Source organism: Passer montanus, unplaced genomic scaffold (assembly GCF_014805655.1).
Source record: "Passer montanus isolate IOZ18808 unplaced genomic scaffold, ASM1480565v1 scaffold5, whole genome shotgun sequence".
Lineage (NCBI taxonomy): Eukaryota > Metazoa > Chordata > Aves > Passeriformes > Passeridae > Passer > Passer montanus.
In genome coordinates, this window is record NW_024369929.1 from 8972847 (window position 1) to 9000506 (window position 27660).

Sequence of the window (27660 nt, forward strand, 5' to 3'; positions counted from 1 at the left end):
TGTAGTGCCTTCCTTTGTAGTATATTTATGGTTCCCCTTAGGCAGAGACCTTTGGGAGTTGGAGAGTCCATCAGTTTTGGCAATCGCGTTGACTTGAAAATAGAGATAGTTGCTGAAGGATTTATAGAGAAATTCAGTGTTCCTATTTGACCATCTCAGAATGTCAGTGCTGCTCCCTGAAGTGGGCATGGCTTTGTAAACTTCTGCTATACCAACATTTATACTCTTGAAATGTCTGGGTGTGATTACAAGACACATCTGGCTATCATATCTGTGCATAGTGCAAATGATTATGTGTAGTAATACTTAAAGCACAGTGAAAAATGCTACTTATTTCTGTGCTGGAGGTATGGAGGGCTGACCTGTAAGATATAGGGAGGAAATCTGGGAATACTGCACCATGGCTTGAAGAGCAGCATTCACATAGTATTTTCTGAGAGAAAACTCAAAAATTTTGTGCAGAATTGGAAAACAAAAAATGAACTAAAGAGGCTAGTAGAAGCACAAAGCTATCCATGCAGCCAGCTTTCATAATGTCTTTTTACTTGTCATTTTGTTATTGTGCCCTTTGACTGCTGTGCCTTGATATGTCCTGCCTGAACATATGTGCAACTGTCTGACCTCATCTGAGAGGCAAAACCTGTGCACACCTAATGATGTAGCACAAAAAACCCCACCTCCTTCTGTTTCTGTGATCATCAAGTTCAGCCCAGTTTTTAAAACTTTTAAAGAGCTGATAATATGGGAAAGATGGCCTTTTAGTTGTACTCACTTGCTTATCAGCTTCTCCAAATACATACCCACTCTTCCCTTGCTGAATTTTTGTTTGTCCTGATAACACTGCTCTGCATTGACCCTGGCCTTACCAATGAGGTTGGTTGCATTTTTTTCTCTTTCTGTCTGACTTCTGCTGTATTTAAAAATACCTTTTCACCACTCTTACGTGTTGATTACTGCCAACTTAATTTTAATGAGTCTTGTGTCAATATATTGTGTCATTTTTTGAAACTTGTACAGGTTTTTGTAGTGAATGTTTACCACAGACACAATTAATCGCAATCAAGCAAAAACTTTTCAAATTTGAAGGATTAAATACTATTAATTGTTTTCCAAGTTAATAACACTAGATATTGTTTTATGTTTGGAATAGCCTGATTGGTATTACAGAGCAAAAGTGGTTGAATTAATGGTATATTGCAGTGTGTTTAGGCAGCCACACAATGGCTGGGGAGGATCTGTGGGGTTTGCTGCATCCAGAACTGTTTAGGCTCTTTGCACAGGGATGATTGTATTGAGCCATAATAATTCCAAAGCTGCAATTACTGCACAATGAAAACATAGCCCTTTAAACTTATTTGGGTGGATACTTGTGGTAGATGCTCTGTGAATTGAGCTGTTACTGCAGCCTGGAAGTTGTAAATGCACAGTGTTTAAACCATGCTGTGTATTAACCAGCTTATTGTATGCATTTTCTCCCAAGTGCAAGGGAAGCCAAGAAAACTTTCATTAAAGAAATGATCCTGCTAATTTAAGGTGGAATGAAGTAGTGTGAAGTAATAATTTGGCTTTTGTCTGCTTTACAGTAGTACCTCTTGGAATGACCTGCTGTCAGGTTGTGCAGGAGCTGGAGCTGCTGGTGGATGAGTGAGAAGCACTTTTTTATAACTGAGTGGCAATGACAGAGGAATCAGTGTTGTTAATGCACACTTATTATTTTAACTCTCCAAGTGCCTTCCAGCACATGGACTGTTTCTGGTGCTGTCACTCTGCCCATTAGAGCAGCAGCTCTTTGATGGTCTGGGCAGAAATCACTCTGCCTGCTTGGTGCCAGAGGAGATCCTGTTCCATGCTGCTGTCTTATCACTCTCTGACGTGGTGGAACAATGCTTCACCCCAGTCAGGGATGTTTAAGATTTGAATAAGGTCAGGAAATTCTTGAAAGTGAAATGCAGGAAACCTTAATTTTTGCTTTTGAGACCAGAGATCATATTTCAGGTTTTTCTTCTAAAATGAATGTGCCTGAAGGATGTTGTTGTAGTTGCTTTCATGTTAGTAAATGATGGTATTTTCAAAAGACCACAAAATACTGAGGATACTGGAGGGGGGAGCCCTAGTTCACATAAAATTTATTCCCAGTTAAGTGCCTCTTCCTGCTAGCTGCTCCTAGCTCTGTCCCCAGGCTGGGGCACACACTGTGTGTGAGTGCAATAGCTGTGCACCACATCTTTTCTGCAAACACCTCCTGTAGCCCACTGGTAGCTGCTGAAACAGCTGGAGCAAAAGCTGCATCACTGCTGTGCTCAGGAAACCCTTGTTCCTTCTGGTGACCCCCATATTGCTCTTGTTGTAGAATTGAGCCTATATTTCTGTTTTTCCTTTCATCTGAACTGTTTTCATCTTCTATTGATGAAATGGGCTATAGTTGAAACTGTATTTCTGTCTGGAATGCTGTTTAATTAGAATAAATGATCCAGTGTGTACGTAAGGTTATTTTTCTTTAATAAATCTTTTCTCCATGTGTATATTCAATGACAAAACTAATTAGGAATGACAAACATGTAATTCAATAGGTTAAAGGGAAAGATTTGTAATGCCTCTTGTACTGCTTTTCATAGCCAAATTGTGGACACTGTGGGTTCTTTGTTTGCTCTGTCACCTTGAAGTTCAGCTTACCAAATTTAGCTCGGCATTCTTGTGTTTTTGTAATTTGTGCTGTTGGCCATCTCAGGGTTCTTATTTCAATTACATTTTTATCTCACTGCCTCTTTTTTATGAAGTTACCCTCCTTATAAAAGTGAATTTTAATTAACTCTAGTAATAAAGAAGTTATGGAAACTGTAACTGAGATATGGTAACATAAATTTTCACTGAAAAGTGCATTAAAAGAAGACTGGAAAGTTTATTTCTTTTGCTATTTAATTAAAGGTTAAGAATCAGATGTGCAAGTTGAAGGGAAAAATATAACATGCTTAATAGAGTTGACATGAAATATTCTGTACTCTCTCCATAGTTTTTTAGTTGATGTGTTTCTTTTTGTTGGTGTTTTTGGTTGTTGTTTTCTTCAAGTTATATAACTTTTCCCATCAGGTTTTTCATTCTTTTCTGTCTGAAGTGATGCATCACACCTGCTTCTGATGCCCAGGGACAGCTGTTTCTCATTTTTTTCCTTTTAAGAAACAAATGTTGTTGTCATTGGAGTCAGTTGTGAAACTTGTAGGGACTTTCTGCTGTAGGTTTAGGCTTTTGAGAGTCTCAACCTGGCAATGCTCTCATTTTCCTGGACCCCTCATTATTCCTCTAAGCTGTAACACTCACTGCCCTGCTGTGACATTCTCTGACCCAGACACTCCTCTGTCTCTTCTGTACTGAGTGAAGAGCTGTTCTTGTTTACTGTTTTAACATCTGTGTTCTTTTCCATCTTCTCACCACTCACAATGGAAGACAGTTCAGCTGTTTATACAATACCCAATTTCCTTCTCTGTTCCCCCATATCAGACACAGTTAATGATGAGGATGACACTGGAGGTGTCACTGCTGACCCACATTTTCAGCAGACAGGTATGGTGTAGTGCTCAATGAGCAGGAGGAGCCTGTGGAAGATGCTCTTTCTGCTCTGAAAGCAGCATTAGACCAGAAGAGTGTCTTTATCCTTGTGTCAGGGCTGATCTTTCCTCTCCTGGAGTTGTTTCAGCCCTTCCTTCCCCATGCCAAGAGCACCTTTGTACATTCCCCTGCAAGCACAGTTCTTAGGATGAGACCAAGATACCTTTCATGTTTGTCTCTGAGTTGGACCTACCTTAAAATCTCCTGCAGGTAGTAAATCAGTTCAGCTACCCCAGGAAATTTCTCTGGACAGAAGCCAAGGGAAGGAATCAACATGGTTTATAAACTTTCAAAATACATAGTAAGTACTTTTTCCCTTAACTTGGTGATTTACTTCTATTCATTGTTAATAAGTTAATGTGGAGAAACATTGGGTTTGGTGCCAAAAATCATCAGGAACATAACCCAGAGCAATTTTTAAGGGCACAGCTTTTAAACAAGCTTCTGGAAGAAGCATTATTTGACAGTACAAAAGTGAAATAACCCAGTTTGTTATTTTAATCTCGTATCTCCACTTCTGGTGTTCTGTCTTGTGGATGATTTGCATTCAGCTGAGGCTTTGGCTGATGGGTTACCATAAATGGCTCAAAAACAGATTGTTCCACTTACATACAGCAATTTTTGTGTGTAATTAGAATAAAGCCAGGCAACTTTCTCAAATACCTCTTTTCACCTGATTAAATTTGAAGTCATTGTTCCTGAAATAAAACAGTTGACTTTTTAGAAGTCTGTAGGCTTTTTTCCTCCATGAAAGATAGGAGTCACTGTTCTTTGAAAAAGGTATTTCTTGAATAAGGATACTTTTTTAAAATGTAGATTAACTCTTGTAGATGGGAATTTGAAATTAACTGGTTTTGTATATATATTAAAAATACTCAATCCCAAAGTATGCTTTGAAGAGCAGTGATGGTCTTGGTAAAAAGGGAAAAAATATTAGATTTTGCTCTTGCTTACTTTGATGACTGGGGAGAGACATTGTAGGCAATTGTGCAACTGATGTTTCATTGAAAACTGAATACCACTCTTGTACCATTTATCCTCTGAATGAAGATTAGTAGCAACCTTGGTAATTGACTCAGAAGTTCAGCTGAAGTTTGGGAAGACTGAGCCAATATATTCTGGGTGTACGCAGAGCAAGAAAGCAAATAGCTTTTTGGAGTAGTTTATTTACCCTTGTCAGATGAAAAGAATATGCAGCAAATAACTCAACAGTGTAGTCCCTGATGTGTGGCTCCCAGCACAAGCACAGGAAGGATTATTAGAGGCTTTCCTCACTGAGCCTTTCCCAGGCTAAGTGTCACTAGGGTATTGCAGCCCTACCTCCCTCACACATGGAGAGAACACTTGTTGTTTTCCCCATCTTGCCAGACAGTCCTGGTGCTTCATTCTTCACCAGTTTGCCCCAAGATGTGCTGCTTGCCAGGGCCTCCAGGGGGGTTAAGCACCATGGTCTGAGAGGCTGCAAATCTCTCTCACCTCATTACTATTGCAGGGAAGATGGGGATGATGGAGAGCAGACATAGCTAACCTTTGAGTGTGTTGTTTGAGAAATCTCCTTTTTTGGGCTAGGATAGGGTCTTCTCCTGACCCAGCAGCATGAGTTAGTGAAGACTGAAAACCAGAACAGACAGGACTTGTAAAAGTGTTTCTACTGTCTGCTTGTTTTCCTACCATTCTAGTGAGGCCTCACAACAAAGTTAGTGACAGCTGCTTGTGTGCCAGCCCTCATTTATGGGTAAACTGATGTTGTATCTCTGTATAAACTCTTCTAAGAGTCTTCACAGCCCAAAAAGTCTGCTCTGGGGCTGTGTGAGCTTGCTCGTGGTGGCTGTAGGGCAGCAGTCCATGACTGGAGTGCTGAAAAATGAATGTCAGAATAATTAATTTTCATAAAATGCAAATTAATCCAAAGTAAATCAAGTTTATGGAACAAAAAATCTAGGTAGCAGATAACTGATAGAAATTTCCTGTGGGATTCCCGTCTCTGTGGGAGGTTGCTGTACATTATAGAAATAGAAATGTTGCTTTTTTTTCAAAAAAGCACATAAAAAAGAAGGTTGAAAACAGTTTAAAGAAAATAAGAAACATCTGTCTTTCTCCTCACCCTTTTTTGTGTAGGTTATTAGCCACTTCCTTGCTAAAACAGATTGTCATATTTTACTCTTTTTTGTGTGTGTGTGGGGGGGTTTAATATGGAAAAGCACTGGCCAACTGCAAGCTGTTATTGCATTTTGATTTTTGTGTGTGATAGCATTTGGAGAGAAAAAATGAAGACAAGAAGCTTACTCTTTAAAGTTTATAACCAACTCTGAATCTCCAACTAGGCTGCTTATGGCAGCTTTCTTCAGATTTCCTCTCCAGCTACATTCTTATTGACCATTTCAGCTGCAGTTAAATATTTCCCTTTAGCTGATGGTCATCTTGGAGCAGGCAGGGGATGTTGCTGGAGCATGTCTGAAGGCACAGGAGAAGAGCAATGAGGCCATTCTACCCTGGGCAACTCTCCAAAGGAAGTATTACACACTTGGCTTTCATGCCCTCATATGTGAGACCTTGTGATTTGACGCTTGAAGTGGTAAAACTCCAAACTTGATTTGCAGTACAGTTGGTTTTGCATTGGGCAGCATTGGACTGTCTGTGTTAGCTGTAAAGGGTATATTGCAGTGATATTATTTAGTATCTATTTAGCATTTTCTCTCAAAGGTAGTTAACTGGTCTATCTGCAGCTGTCACTTAGGTGAGTGTTACATCCACATGAACTTTTGAAACACAAACCTGCTTTGTGAGGGGTCAGGATTAGTTGCACATAATCTCACTTATTGTTTGGGAAACTGAGTCAGGAAGTTATTTATCCAAACACTTGTAGCTGCTCCTCATCAGGCATCAGAGGAGGTGCCTGGACCCCAGATCTTCTGTCCTGAGCACTTGTCCATTCTGCATGTGTGCTGTCACCTAAAGGCAGCTTCCCTTCACCAGGATGTTTGAGCTTTACTATGCTTCGATGCCCTCTGCTGCTCTGTTAAAATACTGCTGTCTCCTTGCTGTCTGTGGAACATGGATAATTTCCTTCTACACCTTTTTTCCCCCCCCTATAAATTAATTGGCCCGGTGGTTCCCCTGGTGAGAAGTTGCAAGTAACAAGGATTAGAGTAAGGGAATAGACTGTACTGAAAATTATTTTCTTTGAAGACATTTTTTCACTTCTGAAATTCTGACATGGTTCAGACTAAGATAATGGGGTTTTCTTGATTTATGGCAAAGGTAGATCATATATATATGTACATACAAGTAGTTTTTATTGCTATCTTCTTAAGTTTCTGCCTATACAACGTATAGGATCTGATAGTCAAAAGTAGAGAGATTTAAGATTCCTGAAATCAGGAGCTATAAATTTTGACTTGGGAGCTTGAAGTCATCTATGAATTGCATTGTAGATGCTCATTCTTTTCCTAAGGTTTTGTTTGTTTTGGTTTTGATTTTTTTGATATTCCCCTCCTTTCCTCTAAATTTTTTTGTTTTATACCAGTTAGTTTGGTAGATGCATCTTCTGTTTAGTCCTGTTCTCTAGAAAGCAGCCTTAAGGCTGTAAGCCATTAACCTACACATTTTGCTGTGTTGGGGGCCTGTTGTTGCTGTATGGTTCCAGCTGCAGTGATCTTTGTGTTAAAAATCTGTGGGTTAAGATTCCTTCCTGTGGTTTCAGTTTCTTCAGTGGTTCTTTCTAGCTGTCAGCAACACCCATAATAAAATGTTACATTAGACTGGTTTTCCATATTATTAAGATAGTCACAGAAGTTGAAAGGAAAAGTACTATTAGGTGATGTTTGTGACCTTATGTATATTCAATTAATCCAGTTTTGCCTCAAGCCAAGCAGTTGTTCTTTGTGCTTTGTGTGAGAATTGTGTGCCCAGTGTCTCATTTGAATTTGTCCAATTTCAGCTTCCAATGGCTGGTTTGTTACACTGTCCTACAATTCATAGATATAGATAAATAAACTTCTAGTACCTGTGATTTGCTTATGGGAAGATATTTGCAATACTGTAATCCTGTGTTCTCTCTGTTCATGAAGGTCCATAGGTAAGACATTGTCTTGGCCCTTAGCCCATTTTTATGTTTACTTTTTGGATGTTCAGCTTTTCAAAAATGTATAAAAATATAACAACCAAAATTGTGGAGGACTTTTAAAAATCACTTTTTGAAAGTCACTATTTGTAAATGCGGTTGTAATTATTTTCTTATTTTTACTGATTACTGAGTGCTCACCTTAGCTGCTTTTATTTATTAATTGATAATTTTACCTAGTTCCTAATTCCCTTTATTGATTCCTTGATGAGAGTTACTTGAAATCTGCCACTCGTTTATATTCATATGAACTGTTATGTAAATCTTGGTTTTAAAGCTATGCCTACTAGATCAAATGCACTCCAAAAGTTAAACAGTTTTATAATTACCACTAAGCCTCCCAGCCACACCTGATATCAGTGTGTGGCATCAGGTTTATTTGACATGATTGCTTCCCTGTTGCTGTGCACAGCAAAGTTTTCTTGGTTCTCTGCTTCTGCTCTTGTTTGTGAGAAGCTCATGATTTCCCTTATCTGTATGGAGCCATTACCTTGGCACAGAAAGTGAAGGCAATTTATAATTCTGTTTTTAAGATAGGCTGTCAGCAAATCCTGTCCTGACTACTCTTGAGAGTATCTTATACAAAAAAATAATTGTTCCTAGATTGGTGATTGATGTAGCAGAACTGATAAAAGTTACATTGTTTAAAAGTGTTTATAAATCACCCTGTCCATATGTTCATTTCCTGTAATCTGTCATTATGGTTTCAAATATAATTGTGAGAGACACAAAACTGGCTTCGTAGCACTCAGGAATGAGGTTTGCTTCCATTTGGTCTACGTTGAAAGGTGGCTCAAAGCAAAAATTATAATCCTGGAATACCATGTACGTTACAACAGGATATCTTTGCTCTGTGGTTTTGAATTACTGAAGGGCGTAGTCCGTCTTCAGAGTTTTTCCCCCAGCATTGCTGGGATTTATGCAAAGTAACTGGGCCAGTTAAAGGGATTGCTTGGCAGAGGGGACCATGTTTTTTTAAATACAATTCTTTTTCTCACTTGGGAGGTTAACATTATGACAAGATGGGTTTACAGTCAGTGTTGAGTGGGGATTTTGGCTCTGTCTCACACAGATGGACTACTAGAGCACTGTGTGGTAAGATCACAGCACAGAGCTCTCTGCTCTGTTCCTGAAGATGCTTCCCAGTTTCTCAGCTAGACCCAGAAGCTGAATAAGGGAGCAGTTATTGCAGCAAGAGTGAAATCTGAAACACTCTCTTCATGCACAGGTTTTTTTTTTGCATGTCTTTCCATCCCATGCAAGGGATGGAAAAACAGTTTTGGAGAAGCATTCTAACTTTTACTATCTTTTAGCTCTTTGACAAACTCAGCCAGGAGCATGATGGAGGAAGAGGTTTGTTCTGTTACAAAGTGCTCCTACTCCAAGGTCTTGCTAAAACAGGAGAATAGGTAGAGCATAAATGTTTTGTAAACTCTGTTTTCCCCTTGGGTACCTAACCATGACTGGCAGTGAGGTTATCGGCCTTCAAACTGTGCAGGTTTTCTTCCAGTTAAAGATTATTCCTACAAAGGGGCAAAATAATGTGCACAATATTGTCCTCTAAAGCTGCCACACATTCCTCCAGAAGTATTATTAACTGTCTCCACATCCTATCCAATTTTCCTTAATCACGAGTCTTTTTAAGGAATCTGTCCTTTGCCAGGCTCCATCAAACTACAGGAGCCTCCTATTCTGCATAGTGACAAGGACAACATTTGAATTAAGTATGGTAAAACTAGGAAAGTAGCCTTTTTTTTCTGCCTTTTTTTTTCCTTAGTGCTTCTCTTTTGTCTGGGTAAATTTTCAGCTCTCTCCTTGTATAAAGGGTTTGTACTGACAGACTGAGATATTTTCCTGACATCTGTGTCAGTTAAGTAAAACACTTCCTTATTGTAAACGTGTTTGGAAGGAGAAGATTTGAATGAGTTCACAAATGCAAAAAATGTGTCATATAAGATACACATGCAAATTGTCTGTACTGGGAGATTTGATTTTATGAGTTTAAGAACTAAGGAATCGCTTGGGTTCTGAATTAGCATTTGGGGATATAATAAAAATTGTTAGCTATGCAATTGAAAAGTATCCCTTAAGTCCAGCTCAGGATGTGCTTCTTTCTCTCTGTTTAAAAAATTGAAAAGAAAGGACATATTTGAGTTGAGTTGCTTAGTAAAGCAGGAAGAGTAAATTCTGTTGCTGGTGTTATAAGAGGTCGGACTATATGATCAGCCCATCTTTCTTCTCAAGCAGCAAATCAGTGCTTTACCCCTCTTTTCCAACAGACAATTTATTAGCTGCTTCAGGTGTTATGTTCATGCACTGTATCAAAATTGGTGTGATGGTACATTTCAGTGCTCTTTGATTTGTCAGTCCCTTTATGAGCATTTTAAAGTTATAATTTTAGAAGATATTTCCTTTAAAAACATGATCAGTTTTACTGTTAACTGAGAAACCTTATCTTACTTGGGAAAATTGTTGGTAGAGTCTAAACAGCTACATGCCAGCAAAATTGGATTTTTGTCTTTTCCCTCAATGCATCTCTGACTTAGATTTGTATTCACTTTGTATGTGTGCAGACACACTTGAGATCTGCTTTTAATTACTGGATAGGATTTACAAATCAGAAATGCAAACACGAGCACACAGCTTTTTAATCATATGTAAGTCACCTTTCAAAAACTGTCAAGGAATCATATTTTTAGAAGCCTATTATTTGTATAGACACAAGTAATGCAATAGCTCAGTCTTTGAGATTATGAACATGGTTATGATGAGAATATTCTTGGCATAAGTCAGGAGTATTATATAATAAGGAAACAATGTCTTTTTATACTTTTCTTCCAAAACATTCCCTAGTGAGAACTAGGCAAAAAAAACCCCCATAGGATTGCCTATGAATAGATCCCCTTGCAACATGATAACTTCAGCCAAATTACACAAAGGAGATTTAAAATCCTTCTCATGTTTTCATAGTTATGTTTTAAAACCCTCTGTTGGCATCTAATATGAATTCTGATTGTGTAACTGTAAGACCCAGACAAACAATGTATAGATGTCCCTCTAGCAGTATGGATGCCTAAAAGGCAGGAGACCCAGTTGTCAAAAGCAATAAACTATGTGAGTGAGGTAAAATAAAAGCAGTGGGTTTAATCTGGATTTACCTCGTGCCCCAGAACGTACAGAAAAGCAGTGCTGAGCCTGAGGAAAACGTCTTTGGCTCAGTAGTGCTGTAGGTTCATGGTTGTGTACACCACAAATGCAAAGCCTAACTTAAGGTCAGATCCTCTGTAAGGCAGCCTGCAGAAAGGTCAGTGACCTGCTGTAAAAAGAGGTGTCAGAAGGGCAGGGGAGGCACAGAACGTAGATGAGTGGGGGCTTTTGCAACTCCCCAGAATCACACACAATACAGCCCAATATCTTCCACATGGCCATGTGCAAATGCTGAGAGCTGAGGTGAAGCAAAGTGAAGATGAATGTGCGTATAGCAGCTGTTGTCTGTGTTTATGATGTTTCCTAGTGTTTCATGAGTAGTTTCTAAAGAAAGCTGTTAATCCATGGTCGCCAAGAGAATGAGAAAATATATTGGTACAATAGGTGGTATTTATAGTGCAGATGAGGATTTGGGATTTCAGTTAATGATCTAAATTGGGCAGGAACTGTTCATCAGCAAGCTTAAAAGCCCCAAAAGAGAAGTAGCTTTTGGGTGTGCAATATATCTGTTTCCAGACAGACCATCTGGGAATAGGTATGTATAGCCAGCCTCCAGAAGACAGAAGACTTGATTCATCCAGGCTGCTTTTATATTAAATAAGAAACACAAAGTTGATTTGTAATAAAAGAGTAGAGCAAAACAGTAGTTAGATGATTCGAAGGATGCTGCTTAAAGTGGGAAATATATTGTGAGATAACGTGTTTTGGAAGAGGCCTCCCTCTGGCAGGCCTAAACCAGGACACACATCTTGGAAAGAACAGACAGCTGAGTGATGGACCTTGTTTCTGAGCCAGATATGAGACTTTGCAAGGCCTATGGATTAAAACAGCAGAGGCCTTTTGTTACTTTGGTGTTCTGAATCCTGATTGCTTCTTCAGAGTAGCTGTACCTTGGCCCTTGTCCCCCACGCCAGTATCTGGTACAGATCAAAGGGAGAACAGCTCTGGTCTATACTTGGCTTCCAGGCAGGATCAAATCCAAGTGAACTGCTCCTGGTGGATATTTGTCCAGCTTGTTTTTAAATCTATTTGTTGACCAGGATTGCAAAGCCTTCCAAATCCAGCATTTCCCTATTGTTGCAGCTAGCTTCCCTTACTGTTTGTTATTCTTATCTAGCTGCTGCTGTGGCTTTGAAGGTACAAAGGAGAAAGGAGAATGAGATCACAAGCCATATTTATACTTCTACCATTAGCTAGTTGTCATCTCTACAAAGGCTGAGAAGCTTGTTCTTCATTTTTCAACCCATAAGCTGCTACTCATATAATTTTTAATAGAGTTGAATGATCTGCATGGAAAAACTATGGAATTTATAGATGTAGTGCATCAGTGAGGAAAAATACAGGTGCTTATCTGCCTTTGTGCTCAGTGAGATAAATATGATAAACTAATTATGTTGTGGTCTTTGAGTTGACTCATAAATGGTGAACAAGACCTTTTCTTGAGGAAAAAAAGGCCTCTTTTGAGAATCTATTTTAAGAAGAGAAATAAGTAATGCCATAAAATGTGGAACATTTAAAAGTGTTTGAAATTTGACAGTGGATAAACTCGCATAAAATCTGTTAACTGTGTGTTGTGGACTGCACAGCTCATTGATCTCCTAGCTCTCTGGAAAGCTTCACTTAATTAATTCAGCTTTATATATTTCAGTGGAAAAAATGTGTGCAACCAAGCAGGAAGTTGTTTCAGGCTTTCAAAATCAATTTGTATATGGAATATGGGAAAAGACATAAAAGATATCTCTCTCTTTCATGCCAAAAAAAGGAACTTTGCTATGCTAAAGATGTTGGAAAAAACACCATTTAAAATCTATGTGTGTGTAGAAATGTATTCTTAAGTGGATCTTTTTAAATGGTATTTGAACAGGCATAATTCTAGAGTCTAAACAAATACTTTATAGCTAGGGGAGACTGGTGAAAGAAATGAAGTTGAGAAAAGTATGTAGGAAAATTTCCCCATTTCTTTGATCTTTATCTGCCCATATGTGTAAGAAATCACATCCCCATCTGTAGTTTGGCTGTATCTGAAATGGAATTCAGGGGTTCTTGTAGGTCCTATACAAAACCCAACCAAGTGAGTGAGATACTTTCCATCGGATTCAATGGCTTTTATATCAAGCTTTATTCTCTAAGTGCCTGACAGCAATAATTTGGTTATCTTTCATTTACCAGAGTATATAGCAGAATTAAAAACAAAAAGGGAATTTATTGGTTAATTTATTTACACAAATTTTCCTTAAGTCCAAATGCTAATAATAAAATCCAGAACCCACAAAATCCCCCCAAACTCTTCCCTTCTCCAAACCCTTCAAATACAAGCAACCAGGGAATTTTATAAATAGATATTCTTACCTTTACTACAAAAAATTCATGCGGAAGTCCTATCTTGGAATAAGCTATTCATTAGTTGGCTTGGCAGAAGGAACATAATCCAAATGAATGAGCTGCCAAGAGTATTTTTAGTGGTTTTATATGTTGCCCATTCAAATCTTGGAAAAATTCTTCAGAAAATTGGACAAACTGACCACTCATTTTTATAGGCTTTCACAAGATCTAAAAGTGAAAAACAACTATTGTATTTAGCATCTGTTAATGGAGGTTTCAGGCTACAGAACTTGAGAAGGTACTGCTGGGAAGCTAATACAATAACCATAAAATATTGGACTGATAATAGGAAACACTGGCACTGAACAGATATGGAAAGAGTCATGCTAATATTCCATATCCAGGCCCCTGTGCCGAGTGCTAAAGATGCTGTGGTGAAACACACACAGTAGTAGAGATCTGGAACGAAATCAGAGTCAACTCAAGATAGATGAAATTGTCTTTTTCTCCCATGGATGCTATTCATTGGATAATTCTGTCTTTGGAGAATTAAAAGCCAGGAACTTGGACACAGAAGAGAAAGCAAGTTGTGCTAACATTTTTCCAAATGGGGAAATATATGTCTTTACCCCACATGTGTAATTAAGCCCTCATCTTCCTTTATTTGAAGTCAGTGGCTTTTTCTTTTTCTTTTGCTTCTTTGGGAATTGGATCTAGACCTGTGCTGCCATTGTAACTGTTCCCTAGACAGGTTTTTTTCTCCCAAAGCTGGAAGCTAGACAATCAATAAAAGGAAAACTATTCACCAGATATCAAATGAGTTTCAGTGGATTATATTTTATTTGACTTAAAGTGGAAAGGAATGACAAGAGAATATTACATTTTTAATCCCAAATAAAATACATTTCTGGGAAACTGTTCTCTGCACATGGACTTTTTTTTTTCCTCAGCAACAGTCTTTTTTTAACCTGTACATAAGTTATATCCAAAAGCTGCCCTCAGAACTTCTGAATATTGAGGTGTTCTGCAAGATGAGATATAGGCAGGAGATTTTAATGTTTGGGCTTTTTTGGTTGGTTGGTTTTTTGATTTTTTTTTAAATTATCTAAAAACTCCACAAACCCTTCCTGACAAATCTGTTTTGTTGCTTGTGAGGCAACATAGCTGGAGGAAGCCTGAGATGTCAGAATTGGTACAAGCTTTTGAATGTGAATAAACAGAGATTAAACAGAAGTTACACCTCTGGTGGAGCAGAAGCAGCTTGAGGACCTGTTTGGCTGGTGCAGATGCCCACCAGGGTTCCCAACATCTTCAAGACAGGCTGCACTGCGTAAAGCAACCCCTTCCAAACAATGAAGGAAACTGTTCTTCAAGGGCAGGAAATCAGCTGGAGCCAGTGGAGCTAAGAAAACTTAAAAATTAAATTTTTCTTGAAGTTAAGATGAATAAAAAAAGAAACACTGAAATTTTAATTTTGGATCAGTTATGCTATTGCTTAACATCACCCAAAGATCAGCTCATAGTTAAAGGGGCAAGAACTGCTTTCTCTGAGAAGAAAATTCATCTGGCTAAATTTGATTTATGCCACAGTAAAGAGGCAACATGATCAGGCTGACAAGTTTTAGAGTTACTTTGAGCAGAATTTCAGTCAGACTGCTTTTCAGTTATAGGCTTAGTAAATCTCCTTCAGTATATTAATTTAAAATGGCTATTCAAAAAGTGATATCTACCTTAAAAATTAGGGGTAAAAAATATATTGACATAAAATAATTCCTTTTAAATGAATAAGGTTTGAATTTGTTTCCATTTATAGAAATAGAAATTAGGATTTGTATCATAGCTGTCATCTAAAAATATGGATTTAATATATTTCCTTTTGACATTTGTTCTGTTGCCTGCTGTATCTGCTCATGGTCTGTGATCTGTTTTGCATTATGTTTATAGAAATATTGCCATTAAAAGTGCTACATGTAGTATTAAATAGCAGGATGAGGCAGGAGACATGAGTGGAATCACTTGTTCACAAATGAGGAGGTTGGATGCCTTGTCTCAGTGATAGGTTATAAATACCTATAATCAAATTATTGGCCTGGCCCTATGGATAATCCTGGTATGAAATTGAGGCAGGCAGGAGTGCAATAACCCAGTATCCAGGGTTATGAAATTGCAGATTATGGATAGACAAAATGCACAAGAAAGACTTTCCTATACTGGTTGCTCTTGCTACAGTTTATTCTTCTGTCAGTATTTCCCCTATAAACTCCTTTTATGCATAGGCTTGGCAGTTAGCCATAAAATTTTGCTTCTAGCAGGAACTTGGCAGACAGTGTCTCAAGTTAGGAAAATTATTTTAAACAAATTTTTAAAATGTAGGTATTGGGGCTCTTTTAAAAGTTAGAGGTGTGGTTATTTTTTTCTGAGAAAAAGGATTGGTTTCAGTGCATTTTTTCATTGCAAATTTTCTAAACATTTTCTTAAAAAACAACAACAACAACAAAAAGCTGTAACCAAATCGTGAAATCATAACTTTTCTTCCAAAAGCATGTTTATGAAGGTACTGTACATAAGTGTCAATGACTTGTGTGTTTTTAAGTGATGGTTTTTTAGGGTATTGCTTTAAGTCAAATACCTCGTGTGTCACTGTGATAGAATAAAGCTTGTTTATGATGTTATAAACTGTTAGGGAAATAGCATGCACAATGTGTAATTTCAAATGCCCACACTCCCTCTTGATTTACTTTTCCATAACCTGCCTGCAAATTTTGTACACAAGAGTCTTGGAAAATCAGCCCTTCAACAGGTTCAGCACAATACAAAAATTAATAGGGTTGTGTGAGCAAGTGGTGCCATTATGTCAATCTGTTGTAGGGTGGGAGTACCCTCGGGTTGTGGGAGCATTCATGGGAGCAGAACAGCCTTTCCCATACTTCACTTTGCTGTGGGATCTGGGCAAAGGCCACAAGGACCACCACAAACCAGCAGGAGAGATTTTGATGGTGATTGTGGCTCTTACAGCTCACCTGTGGGCTGAGAATCAAGTGTCCCCCCCATGCTCTCCCCTGTCACTCTTCTCCTACAGTGAACTGTAAGTTTGCTGCCTGACTGATTTTAATCTGGAGGTTCAGTCATTGACAGCATTCCTGCCATAGCTCTCCTTAGCCTGGAATGACTTCCTCAAATACTCCATCAAATGAACACATCAAGAAGGACGTGAGGAGTCCTAAACCAGCACAGGAATTTTATCAAAAGGAGATGGGTCTGTGACAGCTGCCTGAACCTCAGGAAAAATGCACAGGATTTCTTTTTGTTTGTACTGTATTTTTAAATGGAAAGCACTATTTAACATCATTGGAAATATGTAATCACAGAAGTAGGATTGCAATTTCATATGGCATCAGAATATGGGAAAAAAACCTCTAAAAAATAAACCTCAACAGGAAAGATATTGCATATTTGACAGTGGCATCAATGTGCCCCAGTGTGATTTTTGAAAGCTGATGGTCCTCTCCTTTCACAGACACAATGCCCACATTTTCATCTGTGTTACTCTTTTTCCAGTGCATGTGCTGAAGTGAGACCCATTTTAAAAATTGCATGGTAAAGCATTTAAAAAGAACCTTCATTTGGATGTTTGCAAATACATTTAATAAGTTAATTCAAAAAAAATAATGCCAGATATACTTCCCAGAAATTGGAATCTCTTTTTCTATTATGCACCTGAGGCATTCTGCATGTTGGACTCTGGCTGACCTGTCACACTGTTTGTGCTGGATGGGGAACATGTGGTGTGCTGTGTGAAGGTGGAAAAACCCACTGTATCCAGGTGCAAATTCTGAATATGCATTCAGTAAAGCTTTCATGCATTATTACTGTTTTATGAACTCCAGGAAATATATGGACTGGTGTTAATGCAAATTTATAAGTAGGCTCCGAGATAATGAACATATCCAAATGTCTTGAAGATTGTCTTCCCCCTCACACTTTGTGCCTACTGTGCATACCCACATTTGAAAGGCCAATGTTTGGAGTTGCAGAACAGGAGGTGGAAGAGCTCTACAAGGTGCATGAAAATCTGCCTTTGGGCACTGAGATAAAATTCTCAGCTGTGCTACTCTCACAAAGCACTTCATCCTTCTTCCTGAGGTCAGATTTTCATCCATAAAAATGAACATAATGCATAACCTTAAAAACTCTCATTATGTCTGTGCCAAGTTTTCCTTGCACAACTATATGCAAGGATTGAGTATTTAAATACCATATTTTGGAGAATGTTTTCTAATTGATGATAATTTATAATTTTTTTTCTTACATTTGATGATATAACTTCTAAATTCTTCAGGGGGAATGTTAATATAATCAATGATTTTTTTTGAAAAGAATATCATGTTTCTAACAAACATTATAAAGCATTCCATTCTGGTTTTTTTGCCCATTTTAAAATTCTGCCTTTATCTCTCTTCCAAGCTCTGCCAAGTGTTTGCCTCAGGCTGGCTACTGAGAAAGTGGGCAGAGTGTGCTACAATTTATATTGGTTTATTGGTTATGTTTCCTTTCAGAGCCTCTGTGTGTTCTCCAGGGTCTGTGACTTTGGAGCTGTTTCCTCATCATGCAAATCTTCAAGTTCTAATTCTCCAGACCACTTAGAGGGAATTGGAGTGATGCTAGACATTTCTCAGTGTGGTTTCCCTTTCAGATGGGGCAGATTCAGAGGAATGGATATGTATTGGAAGTTCAGATTAATATATTTCCCTCTACCTAGTCACGTGAACTGTTTAATCTTGGAAGACAAATAAATACTGGAAACTCAGGGACAAGTTTTTCATATTTTTCATCCTGGGCAGCTTTCCTGGATGGCTGGACCTGAAAGCTGATTAGAGACTTGGTCTGCCTCCCTGACTATCACCCAGGGTAGTGAATAGCCTTCCTCCTTGATCTCAGGAGAGTCTCTTCTCTGTGTTCTAATGCTGGTGAATGTGGGGCAATATTTACCTCTGCAGATAAGCAGATACAGGGCTTATATGGCTCTGGTTGGGCAAGCATGAATGTAAACCTGGGCAACTAAGTCTAGATTTTCAGCAGCATTGCCAATGATGTAATGCACCACCAGTATCTGCAGGATGTGCTTATCAGGGGTTTCTGTCTTTTCTAGAGGTTTTTCTGTCAAAATAATTATTTATGGAATGTCATCCAAGAAAATAAACCAGTTTTCTGTTGTTCAGAGAGGCCAGAGGCAAGTGCTTCTCTCGTCAGCAATGAATGAAAAGGTACCCTGGGACTCTGGTGTAGGTCACCAAGTCTGTCAATAAAATACAGTAAAATGGAATTTGTGTGGAGTTTTTGTAAACCATCTGAACAATGTAATTAAGTCAGAAATTGAAAAATAGCAACTTAATTATGCTTTCAGTACTTCAATACTGATTCCTTTTAGCAGGAACTTGTAGGTGCTGTAGGTGTCAGATATTGCAGTGCAGTTGCTTTCTGCTTGAGCTGGTTAGGGAGGGATCCACAGCTTCTTCTCCATGCCCACAAATTCCATGTTCCCTCTGTTACTGCTCACAAAGAAGGAAGGAGGGGATACAGACTCTTTTCAGTGCCAAAAGCCTCAACTAGCTCATAGGTGCCAAACAGCCAAGCAACATTTCATCCCTTCCTGGATGCCAAAAGCCTCAAGTATCCCTGCTCCACCTGCCAAAACCTCCAACTCTGTCCTGACAACTCCTGCAGAGCAGGCCTGTGCTGTCAATGTGAAATTTTGCAACACTCTGACAACGGAAAAAATCTGGATGCAGTATAACACTGAAAAACACGCTGAGATTCGCCTTCAGTTTAGTATGAAAATGAATTATGCTGTAAATATTTCCTGTGTGTGACACTTGTGCATGCTTTATTCTCCAAAATTTGAATTTATTCAAAACTTCTGTAGAATGCAAATATGTTGCAGAATTCAACACTGAGAGGTCTAAAGTCCATCTGAGCCCCCAGATGTGTTTTTTCATGTAGCTCAACAAGTCCATCATTGGCCTTTTGGCTGATTCCTTGCTGGTGATTCACCTTGTTACTGAGCTTTACCAGCTTGTGTTTCTGAAATGCTCCTGTTATTACGGGGCACAGTTCCATTTCACTGTGAGTTTGCAAGTGCAAGGAATAGGTAATGTAACAATTTAAATGTTAACATAGTTAACAATTTAAAAAGGAAATAATTCTAAACATCTGCTTAAAATAACTGCATTTACTCCCAGGTGTTTTTATCAATCTAAAATAATGATGCATTGTTTTTTCTCCAGGATTTAAAAATTCCAGATAGGTTCTTATTAACATACAGAGTAATACATAATTTACTTTGGTACATAGAAGTAAAATATTTATTAAACTCAATGACATATACAGTGCACAATTAGGTAATATATAATGCACTCAGCAATAGTAGAATTAGACCAGGAAATGTCTTGAAACCTGTTTTAAGGAAGCAAGAGGAGTTTTAAAGCTAAACCCAGGTAATGTATGATCTTTTATTAATAATTCTTATTTGTCTGGAAATATGTTTTGACTGTTCTATTTAGTCACTGCCACAAGTGAAATAGTTTTTCCTAGATATGTAATCTGCATTCTGAACCTCACTTAGAATACAAAACAGAGGTGTAAATCACTTTTGTATGTGACCTTAGCAGCGAAAGAGATTTCTAGTATAGCTTGAGTCAAAGCTCTAGACGTAACAGCCAGAGTTAAAAGTGAAGGATACAGTTCTGAGGTTAAATAGCACATCCAGTGATTATTGCAGGTAAATACTTGCTCTTTCCTGCTCATGGATACAGTCATCAGTGCAATCTGATACCTCTTCCACCAAGTGCAGTGTCTGGAAACAAGGATCTGGGAAATGCATCACAGGCAGGATGTGTTCCCTTCAGTGCCATAATTCCTTGTGCTACCTCTCTTTGGAGCTGTTGCAGGTATGAGGAGAAGCAAAGAGCAGTGCTGCACATGCAGATTAGTGAAGAGCAAAACAACCTCGTGCTTTGGAGAACTCTGTAAAAACAAACATTTAAGGTATCAGGGTATTTATGTTGAGAAGCTGAACCTTTGTTACACTGAATGCTAAACATTTACATATCCAAGCCTTATGTAATAGTTGTCTGAATAATAATAAAAGTGCATAAACTGACCTTCGTTCTCTGGCACCACTTCTCCTTTGAAGTCTGCATGACCAAATTCAAGACAATTATGTCATCCTTCATAACAGCCAAACAAAAGTTTGGCCAAATAATCTTTTTTTCTTCATCTGAAACCACTGTGTTTGATTTTTGTAATGTGTGTCAATGTAACTGTTGTTATTTACTGGGTGCTACAAGTGACAGTAAAAATCCCCTTATTTTGGAGCAATGATCAGCCCTGTTAACATCTGGATTTCATTTATTTTACCTCAGTGCCCTTCCTCTGGGTTACTTTGGGTAGCAGGTTACAAGGAGAATATGGACTGAGAACATTTGCAGAACATGGTGGTAGAATATGTGCCCATATGTGACAGAAGCAAAAACAGAGCCCAGAGCTCAGATTGCACATCACTGGTCCTCAGACCTCAAGGAAATGTTGGCAAATTCTCATCTCAGTCTTTGAGGCTCTGTCTATGTCACCAAGTGCTTCAAAACTCAGGAGTTTATTTTCTCTTACCCCCTGATTGTCCAGGTCCACGTTTAGTGTGACTTTTTTGCTTTCAAAATGAGTTAGATTGGGACGAAATATTTTGAGTCTACCTTTGTCATATACACTGGATTTCTGCAGAAACTTTCTTTAGGTTCTTAGCTGTTGCTGTGACTGCAATGTTTGCATCTAACCCTGTGTTCACATGTGGTACAACTCTCCCAGTGACGTGTTTTCCCATCCAGCTCTACGTAAAGAGCAGCAAACAACCTTGGTTGTGTTTATAGCTGGTTTAAGTTATTTTATCTGGATTCACTGCAGCACTTGTGGCTTCATCATGTAACATCATGGGTGCACATGTGCATGTCCATGCACACATTTACATTTGTGCTGGTACATAAATACTTCCACAATGAATATGCAAAATATATGTGTTGCACAATTAAGGCACTAAAGGAAAAACAAATCTAATTTGGTTCAATTTTTCATTGCTGAACCGTGTTAGAATTATGACTGAAGACAATAAAGACATGAAAAACTGAAGTCAAGCAAGCTGGGAATGCAGTCCTGACGTACAATAATATCCTTCTGTGTCCAATTGCAATTAGCTCTCTATTTAATTCCTAAATGAGTTTCCAAGGCTTTGTTGGTGTAAATCATGATGTTGGTGATCTTTTCTTTATTTTACTTCAATTTAGTACCATGGTGAAGACAAATGTAATGTGTAGAGTTTATGAAACCAGACAGCTAGTAAATCAATATTATTTTGGTAGTAAATTACTAAGTCAGTGCAAGCTGCTTTTAACTCTTTCCCATGGGACAAATAGCTTGAACTAGCTGGAGCTTAAATCAACACTGTGGGCACTGAATTAGTCAATGATTCTAAAGAAGGCTTTGTTGGCATAAAGTTCTGCTTTGATCGCCATAGTATTTACAGCTTTTTAATTAGATACAGTTCAGAACAATGGCTTTTATCAAAGCAGTTTGGGAAGTGAACAACTGGACTTTGTTTAGAGCTTTGGATGACATTCTGTCTGTTAATATCATGTGGCTGGTTTTAATACAATGATGAAGTTAGGATTATTTTAGGCATTGTCACTGCTTTGTCAAAAGAAACTAGCTATTCTAAAAAAGAGTGGCATGTGTTGCTTTTTTAATATCACAAGTTTAGTCATTCCTCAACATGCTAAAATCCAATCATTTGCTTTGGACTTGCAGGGGACAAACTAATTTTGCACCCATATATTTGAAAGAAGTGACCCTCTTGTTCATCTTGATTTATTTTCATGTGCCGAGTGACTTGTTGGGAAGTGCTGAGCTTTTTTTGTCAAGAGTGAAGGCAGTTGGTTCCATTTTCAGTGTCAGACATTTCAGACTTGGCTTCTCATATAAAGTAAACCCAGCATCAGTGTGAAAATTCCTCAGGGATCTTGGCAGAGCTGGGCTCTATCGTTTTTGGTTATCGTTTTTGGCCTAAGAGTCCTTTTAAAGCTTTACAGCAAGCAATTGTAAAATTTGTAAATTTATAAGAAGAAGAAAGTTAAAAAGCCACTGATGTTTTTAGACCAACTTCTGCAATTCAGTGTTCGAATAGAGATGCTTATCCTCTAATAAACAATTAGGTTTTTTTTGACAACTGAGCACTGATGTCAATAAGAATAAAAAAAATTGGCTGGCAATAATTAAATTGTCATGTTCTCTCAGTGCTGATTCTTTTTGGGCAGAGTAAATATTGGTCAATATTCTCTGCCACCTGAGAAAAATTACTCACTGCCTCACTCTTATGCACAATCTGACTTTCATATGATGTCAAAAGCCATTACTTTATGTTAGTGGTATTTTTATGTGCAATCTATCACCGAAGTGGTGTGAGAAATTGGTTTTTTAATCTTAAGCTGGGTGTAATATAGGATTCTAAAAATGATAGTTCCATTGTAACAGGCCCATCGTGTTTGAGCACGCTGCCTTGTCTGTGTGCTTGAGACTGTTTAGTTCCTACACAGTAAGTTGGGCAGAGAGGAGTTGGGAACAGCAGCATGTTTGGGCACAGCACTGCTTTGGCAGGAGGCAACACATCATCTATACTGGATCTTCAAAGGTTCTTCTTTTCCCCCATATAATTGTTATGCATTAAAATAGTAAATTTGAAATATGGTGAATAAGCAGCAAAGTAACGTAATTGGTACTATTAATGCCAAGCAGAAAAACATACTCCAAACATTTTTTTTCCTCCTTTCCATCTTCTTTTCTTTTCCTTTAGAGCTCCAGAACAACCCGCTCAGATGAAGATAAGGATGATTCCTGGGATGCCTGGGGGGCCTGGAGTGATTGCTCACGGACCTGTGGAGGGGGAGCCTCCTACTCTCTGAGGAGATGCTTAAATGGCAGGTAAGCCACGTGCTGGTGTGTGGGGACTCCTCTTCTGCAGCTCTGGCACATTTCCAATGCTCTGCTGGTTGCTTCTGTTTCTGAGACTAAGTGGTGTGTAAGATAGATCAAGTGTTATAAAATACTGCTTTAAATACGTGTTTGTAATAGACAAATAAGTTAGGCTTTAACTCTGAACTTTAACGTGTTATGAAATATGATTGTGGAATGGCAGGAATTATTTATTTGGTATGGTCAAATAGAGAGGGGAGTCCTTTTCTCTGTAATACAGATCAAAGGGTGAGTCACCTGTGTACAAATTAGCCTGCACTTGCACAAGACTTGGCATAATGTGCTGCTCATATGGATGTATCAAATGCTGCTTTCTGTTAGGGAAGGAAGGACAGGAGGCTGTAGTCTACAACTGCACCAAGGGAGATTCAGGTTAGATGTTAGGAGGAATTTCTTCTCAGAAAGGTGATTAGACACTGGAATGGGCCCTCCAGGAAGGCAGTGCAGTCACTGTCCCTGGAAGTGTTTAAGGAGGGACTGAACCTGGCACTCTGTGCATGGTCTAAAGTGACACAGTGGCACTGGGTCACAGGTTGGGCTCGATGATCTCAGAGATCTTTTCCAACCAAATTGATGCTCTGAGTCTTCCCTGCCAGTTCCTCCCATGCAGTGATCCTGGTAGCTGTATATTTTCATGTATAAGTGTTAGTGTGACTTGAAGAGAAGAATACAAGCAGTGAAAGCCTTTTACCTCAGTGGTAAAACTGGACTAATGCTTGTTGGTACAATCCTTAAAGTAGGAGTAATGCACCAGGCCTGTAGTCAGGCAAGACAAGATCCCAGCCAGCTTTGAGGCATCTGTGCTGGCATCCATAATTGCCTGTTTCACTTGAATTATTCTTAAACTGATGGTTGTGTTTACATTTTTATTTAGCTGAATGCAGTATCAGCCAGGAAGTCACTTTTCCTTAAAGAAGGCTTGGAGTGTGATGTGCTACTTAAGGGCAAACTGTATAAAATACAAAGCTGAAGATGTTTGATTAAAGCACTGCCTGTTTCTTTTAGTGAAAAATTGCACAAAGATCTTGGAGAAAAGTAATAGTTCCAGCAAGAAGCCTTGATACTCTACCAATGTGTTAGGGACTGTGAAACAAGCTCAATAAATTGTAGCAGTATAAATTCCAATGTGGTTTTATTAATATTTTTAATGTGTTACCCCTGTGAAAAACATGTGTTTTCCATACCTTGACAAATGCATAGTTTAAAAGGTTTTTTTCTATGTTTGATTTTTGTAGTAATGTCTGGGAAACACACAACTGTGAAACAAAGTTTTCACATTTGTGTGTTTCATAAACATTTTTAATTTGCATGTTGTGATGCAGTAAGTTTTGCAAAAGATTGGAAATTTGAGACTTGAAATACCTCGGGCTTTAACAGTTGTACCTTCAGCTGAGCTGAGCTTTTGCTTCAGGTATCCTTTTTTTTTCCTTTTTAAATGTTATTTTTCAGACTGTCTTAGACATTATTAAAAAATTGGTATTTTCATGCAAGAAGAAGAAAATTTAATCAGAGAGATGTAAATTATCAGTTATATGTTCATACTTTTTTTAATGTAAGGCACATACTTTTGGTATGAAGGAATTATTCCAAAATACTGTTCCTGATTTTAGACAAATCACTAATTATAATTTCTTTTCCAGTCATTTGAAACATATTTTAAGTTCTTTCAAAGTCTTGATATTGCCATTTTTAATACAGAAGAATATCTTACACTGTGCAAAAGTGCTGGTTTGTTAGTGAGAAGTTTGGCAGAGTGTATCTTTAAAAAAGTGTGAAACCCAACCTCCCCAGATTTATGAGACCACAATAAATAACCATGACTCTATTACATGCCTTTTATTTCAGCTACTAACAACAGACTGAGGATCTGCATTGCCTGGATGTCAGGATTGAGATGCTTTGGGCACATTTGCATGCAGTCCCTGAGAATTCTGTTTAATTTAAAATTATGAATCAGATATTCTGATCTTCTCCTCTAGGTCACATCCCGTTTATTAGAAATAGCTGGGTTGCAATCAGCATAGAGCAGGCTTAGAGATGTCTTTTTCACAAAATAAATGTGTTTTTCATAAGGTTTGCAGTAAATTTGGCTTGCAGGGAAAGTCACATGTTCATTGCTGAGGAGAGACAGCAGTGTAAAGCTGAATACCCAGATCCCCTTTGTATTTAAACCTTGTATTTTGAGTCTAGATTATGGTAGGGCAGTAGCAATAAAAGTCTAATTTTTGAGAGAATAACTAGCTGTAAAACAGGCAAGGTTGTGTTTTGCTATTACACAGTGTAACCATTTTACTCTTTTTTTTAGGAACTGCGAAGGTCGGAATATTCGATATAAAACCTGCAGTAGTAATGTGAGTCTGGCCTTTAATCCTGTTTTACTCATTCAAAAAATGTGTTAAAGTTTAAGAAATGCTGCTTCTTATTTAAAACCTTATGGTGCATAATTTTCTTTCCATCATTATTACCATTTTTAAACAATTCAGTCTGCATGACACCATGAGGTCTCAAATTTAGATGTCCCAAATGGACATTTTCTTCTGAAATTATAGTGCCAATTGTGATTCAGAGTGTTTTATATCACTTATTAGGAGAGTTACACATTTTGGAGGATTAACAGATCAATTCTCATCTTAAACTAGCAAGTGGTTTTCCTGGGGGTGCTGTCCTGTAGATGAAGCATTAAACTGAGCTCGGGATCATTAGTGATGTGGTGGCTCCTCCTCATGTGAACAAAGAGTGCCTGGTCTCTTTCAGATCTTAAACAGCATAATTACTCCTTATATTCCCTCCGTTTGCCTAAACCCAGATCTTTATATGTCTGTGTGAAAGAGCTTGTGCATTTAGGTGCACTGGCACAGAGTGTGGAGCTGGAGGTTTGACCATACAGTTGCTGTTGCTGTGATGCAATCACATTTCATTTTTATAGATATGTTTTATGAAAACCATTCACGCACAGCAAACCTCATGATTTGTGTTCCACTGACTTGTAGCTGTGCTTTGTGCTGTTTAAACAACTGCTGCCCTTCAGCCCGGGTCTAGGCTGCCCGAGGTGAGCAGCTCAGGCGGGACTTTGTGGTGCCACAGGTCTACATGAGGAGTGTGCAGACACAGTCATGCAGGGTGGTTTGTGATCTGCACTCACCCCTTGCTTGGCTTACCTCACAGTGCAGTGTGACAGTCGTGTCCTATTCCAGGAAGGACAGCAGGCAGATAAGTAATTAACAATAATACTAAAAGGTGAGGCCTAAGTTTCCTGTGAGTTGAGTTGTGCCCAAAGGTGTGTAAGCTCAAGTGATGCTCAGTCATTACCAATCCCATAATTTTTGCCAGCAGCAGGCAGCTGTGGAGTGGGACATGTTCTCCTTAAGATGCCTGACACTGGAAGTTGCCCAGTAAATATTGAATCAGTGCATCTCCTAGGAGAACTTACTATTCCTGCTTTTCAGTTTGCCACACCTACAGAATCTGCTGTGCCAGTTGGCTCCTGCCCTCCTTGAGAACAAGGCTTGCTCACACCTTGAGTGGCTCTGCACTCCACTGCTCAGTGTTGGATGGGTTTCCCACCACAGCCGCTCGCAGCCAAAGTTCCTGCTGGCAGAAGCAAGTGGAAGTGATAAATGAATCAGTCCCAGTGCACGCAGAAATCAGATTCTGGACACAAACCCTGTCCCTTGCCCTTTCAGAAGAAAAGGCCCAGCAGCTTTGTGCACGGGCTCATAAATAAAAATTCTACCTGCAAAAGTACTGTGATGTTTAAAATCTGTGTGATAACTTTCTAACTTGCAGCCACTCAGGATGTAAGCCATGAACAAACTGCCTGAGTGCTCCACTGCCTATCTAAATGTCTGTTTGTTTGCACTGTGCACAGTAACACACCTGAGTGCTGGATCCCCTGCACTGCAGGAGTGCAGAGAGCTCACCCCAGTGCACCTTGTTCCTCCAGCACCAGGCCTGGGGGCTGCCCAGGGCACGGAGAAGGGAGGGTGGTGAGGGCACTCTGGGCATGTTTCCTGCTGTCATGCACAGGTCTGTGTGCTTTTGGGATATCTATTGCCTTTTAGTGTAGCTGTGGACGCTGTTCATTTCAAGATCTGTGCAGTAGAAATCTGATGGAAATGACGGTGCTTTATGCTTCATCATAGAGAAAATTAAGACGATTCTCATATCCTCTCTGAACACCCAGAGAAGTTATCTGAAGTCACCAGAGCCTGATTTTTGACTTTAGGACTTATTTTAAAGCGATAAGTGGCAGGCACCTTGTATGTGAATCTGTTTGAATTTATGATGATTCAAATGTTAATTTCCAGACAGGAAACTGCCTTTACAGTTCT

At 38.7% G+C, this 27660-nt stretch overlaps 1 protein-coding gene across 6 annotated transcripts in view; it reads left to right on the forward strand.

Annotated features, from left to right (window-relative positions):
- ADAMTSL3 (ADAMTS like 3) overlaps positions 1–27660 on the forward strand; it is a 172573-nt gene that overhangs the window by 53992 nt on the left and 90921 nt on the right. For all 6 annotated transcript variants that reach the window (XM_039722889.1, XM_039722891.1, XM_039722893.1 and 3 more), the window contains exons 4-5: positions 23151–23278; positions 25635–25680. In XM_039722889.1, the coding sequence (XP_039578823.1) occupies positions 23151–23278; positions 25635–25680 (174 nt within the window). The remainder of the gene's footprint in view (positions 1–23150; positions 23279–25634; positions 25681–27660) is intronic.